This window comes from Hipposideros armiger, unplaced genomic scaffold, assembly GCF_001890085.2.
Source record: "Hipposideros armiger isolate ML-2016 unplaced genomic scaffold, ASM189008v1 scaffold_126, whole genome shotgun sequence".
In the NCBI taxonomy this organism is placed as follows: Eukaryota; Metazoa; Chordata; class Mammalia; order Chiroptera; family Hipposideridae; genus Hipposideros; species Hipposideros armiger.
Genome location: NW_017731476.1, coordinates 1,662,711 through 1,666,892, shown reverse-complemented (window position 1 = coordinate 1,666,892; position 4,182 = coordinate 1,662,711). Strand labels below are relative to the sequence as shown.

At 40.3% G+C, this 4,182-nt stretch overlaps 1 protein-coding gene across 1 annotated transcript in view; it reads left to right on the top strand.

Annotated features, from left to right (window-relative positions):
* Positions 1-4,182, top strand: part of LUC7L (LUC7 like) — a 47,871-nt gene that overhangs the window by 10,329 nt on the left and 33,360 nt on the right. Inside the window, exon 4 of the mRNA XM_019648447.1 lies at positions 988-1,131. Within this exon, the coding sequence (XP_019503992.1) occupies positions 988-1,131 (144 nt within the window). The remainder of the gene's footprint in view (positions 1-987; positions 1,132-4,182) is intronic.

Here is a 4,182-nt window from a genome sequence, read left to right as displayed (position 1 = left end):
GTTAACCAAGATTACTATTTGGAAGTGCTGAAAAGGCTACATGAAAAAGTTAGACGACCTGAACTTGTCGCCAACAATTCATGGCTCTTGCGTCACGACAATGCACCAGCTCACACGGCACTGTCTGTGAGGGAGTTTTTAGCCAGGAAACAAACTGTATTGGAACACCCTCCCTACTCACCTGATCTGGCCCCCAGTGACTTCTTTCTTTACCTGAAGATAAAGGAATTTTTCTTTTTTTTTTAAGATTTTTTTTATTCGGGAATTGGGGGAAGGGGAACAGACAAGTTGCTGTCCTTTTGTTCTTCAGTCTAGTGGAGGACGTTGCTTCACTGGCCCAAGTTGGCACCATCATTGCGCTCTTCCCAGGCGAGGCAGATCAGTCGCTGGCTTGGAAATATTGAAAGGAATACATTTTGATGACATTCAGGACATCAAGAGTAATATGACTACATATCTGGTGGCCATTGTAGAAAAAGAGTTCCACAGTTGCTTTGAAGGGTGGACTAGGCACTGGCATCAGTATATAGCTTCCCAAGGGGAGTACTTTGAAGGTGACCGTAATGATATTCAGCAATGAGGCATGTAGCACTTTTTTCTAGGACGAGTTCGCGAACTTAATTATCTGACCTCATATGTATATAAACTTAATCACTTTATTACCCCTTACCGAAAAGATTGAACTGTGACAGGAAACTTACAAAAAGACAGTGTAGAAAATGACCATAACAATTCTTGCAACTGTGTCAGAAGTGACAGAGATGCTGCTGCTTTTCGTGGAATGCAGTACACAGATTTAGTCTCAGTGATGGCAGTAAGGATGTCATAAATGTGACAATTTGCATGTGACCCACTGAGGATCTTGGGCTTTTGCATTTATTTGTGTGGGACAGGCCAGAAACTCGGCAAGAAAAACAATCATTTTCTTTGCATTAAAACTTTTGTTTTTAGATGTCTGCTTACCTGGTTATTTCTCTCTCCCCTCAGGCAGAAAAAGTACATGAGTTGAATGAAGAAATAGGAAAACTTCTTGCTAAAGCTGAGCAGCTGGGAGCTGAAGGAAATGTGGATGAATCCCAGAAGATTCTTATGGAAGTGGAGAAAGTCCGTACAAAAAAAAAAGAAGCTGAGGTGGGTGAGAAAAATGCCTTAGGGATTTGGAGGTTGTTAAGGGTTCCTCACCTTTACAGACAGTGTCCCTGCACCTGTGTACTGGTGAATGTGAGTGTATTCTAGGACATGACACCTGGAAGGAGAGTGTCGGTAATGGCACGTTCGTGTCCACTTTCACAGGTAGAGCACTACAGTGCACTCCACAATTATTGTACCAATGCAGGCGCCTACCCTCATGTGGGAGGGGCCTGTTTTCCTGTGTCTGCCAGTTTAGTGAGAATGACGTATTTTAATTTGCATTTGCTAGGGAATGTTTTGAATGTGAACTAATGGAAGATTACTTATATTCAGGTCTCCCTTTAAATAAGGATAAATGACGATTGGAATGTATTTCTTAAACCTGGATTTTGAAGGAGTGTTTTAACTTGAGCACCAGCAGTCACTATGTCCTGGTTTACTCTTGTATCTCCTGTGTTTTGAGGCTGAGTGAGTGACTTGTTGTGGTTGGACTCCAACTGTAGGGACTGCAGGAGGGGAGTGTNTTGCTTCACTAGCCCATGTTGGTATTGTGATCATTGCGCTCTTCCCAGATGAGGCAGATTGATCGCCGGCCCCTGGACAGCAGCTCATGCTGGCTGCTGGCCACTCACAGTAGCTTATGGCAGCCCACTGCAGCAGGGGCTGCAGCCTACACTGTCCCTGAGAACTCATGGCAGCCCAGCTCCAGGTCAAGCTGTTGTTCACCATCTTAGCTGTAGAGGGCGCAGTGTCACTGACCCTCGTGGGATCCGAACCGGGGCCCTGCTGTTCAGAGCTGGTGTTCTAAACCAGCTCTTAACCAATGCGCCAGTTGACCGGCCCTGTAAATATTCTTTAATATCTTCTTGGTACATGTGTACAAGGATTCGTCTGGGATATATTCCTAGGAGAGAAATCAGTAGCTTGTAGGGAATGCACGTGGTTATCCTTTGAAGATTGTTTTGTACTATCTTTTTCTTTTCTCTGTTGTTTGATAAAGTGGCTATATCAACATACACCCCAATAACAGTGTATACATCCTCACCAACACTTGGTATTATCAGACTGTTAAATTTTTGCAATTTAGTGGTTGTAAAATGGCATTTCACAACTTTTTTTTCATTATTGCCTTCCAAGGGAGGCTTTTGAAAATCTTTTTTCCTAACCTGTCCTCCTCTTTGTGACACCCTGGATATCATGATGGTACCAAAGATACCCTGCATATTAATTTGTGTACTATGATCCTTTCCAGGCCACAAACCATTGTAATATCTAAGATTATTTTTCACCGTTTAAGACCAGTTTTCACCCCTGTCCCCATTCAGAATGCATGACTTAGAGCCACTCCATTTTAATTTTATTTATCCCTAATTCTCCATCACTAGTCTGACCAGAGGTGGGAAGAGGGGTTCGATGCCATTCAAGTCCCTGAGTTGAAGACTGGGAATGGGGACTGGTCTTTTTTTTTTTTTGGCGGGAGGGACCGATCTTGATATGAGGAAGCCAGAGGAAAAAAACCCAAGGAAAGGCATTTTCCCCCAAAAGGACATTTTAGAGGATATATTGTTGGAGTACATACTATTTAAACCCGTAGTCTTAAAAAGTGATTTAAATTAAGAATTCTTTTTCAAATACATTCTTTGAGAACTCTGCTCTCAGTGTTGAATCTTGGAATTAACTAAAAATGTTTTTAGTAACAGCTCAATTAACAGATGGGGCTTAGAAATAGTCTTCTAAATTGTGAGTTTTAATTCTTCAGTAACTTAAAATGCTTATGTAAAGAGGTCATTACCTTGGTATGTGAGGATTCAGAAACTGATAGGTATGCAGATGTATAAGTTGAAATCTCAGTTTTAGTAATGTAGCTTTTTTTGGATCACAGAGCTCAGCATTCCTATTAAATCAGAAGGTCAGTGCAGTTTTTAAATAGCCCGATTAAATTAATGCTAGAGAATAAATAGAAGGCATTGAAACTATGAAGAGAGACTGAAATATATGTAGTAATTTAGTTTATTATGAAGCGTGTGTGTTCAGCCAGACTGGAGAAGATGGGTTTTCAGTGAAGTGTTGAAAACTAGATTAGCCAGTTGGAAAAATACCAAGTTGGACCCCCCAAAAGGTGAATTTTGTTTTGTCATCTTGAGATGTTATAAAACCTAGAAGCTATAAGAGTAAGATGGATACATTGTCCATATAAAAACTTAAGACATTAGCATGTGGAAAATTCCCATACATAAAATAAGACAATAAACTGGGACAAAAACGTGCAATATATATGGTGATGGGTGAGTTTCCTTTATGTAGTACATCCTCAATGCCGTTGGTGGGTTTTGTGACTTTAAGTGTAATGATATATAAAGAAACAATTTTACCATAGGCTACTGGATATAATGAGTCAAGTTCCTTCAGCATTTCATTGATGTTGAACAAAATGATGTTATATGAGGATTGCTGTATATAAAATTGATTATGAGTAACAACAGTATCAATAGTTCAATAGAAAATGGGCAAAGGACAGAAAGGGACATTTCCCAGCAGGTATCTCATCCTATGGCAGGTGCTTACCTCCTCTCAGAATTAAAGAGATGGAGAGTTAAGTAATCCTGATACACATGGATAATTGAGCATCTCAGGATGTGAAAACACACCCCAGCAGTGCCAGTCTTGTGAGTATATCTGACTGATACTTATGCATATGTACAAAGATAAATTTGCTCCAGAATATTTTTACAGCATTATGACTGCAAAAAGCAGGAACCAAGTAGACTCCCTTAGTGAGGACTGGCTAGATCACAGCTCTTTACAATGGAATGATACATACCTGCGAAAAGAGAATCGAGGCAAGTCAGTGTATGTTACTGTGAAATTACCTCTAAGATGATTAAGTGGAAAAGCACAGTGTGGTACGATGCTTCCATAGCATGTGTTTTTATTTTTTTATTTATTTTTTATTATTTTTTAAAAGATTTTTATTGGGGAATTGGGGGATGGGAACAGTGCTGGGGAATTGGGGGAAGGGGAACAGACAAGTTGCTGTCCTTTTGGTCTTCA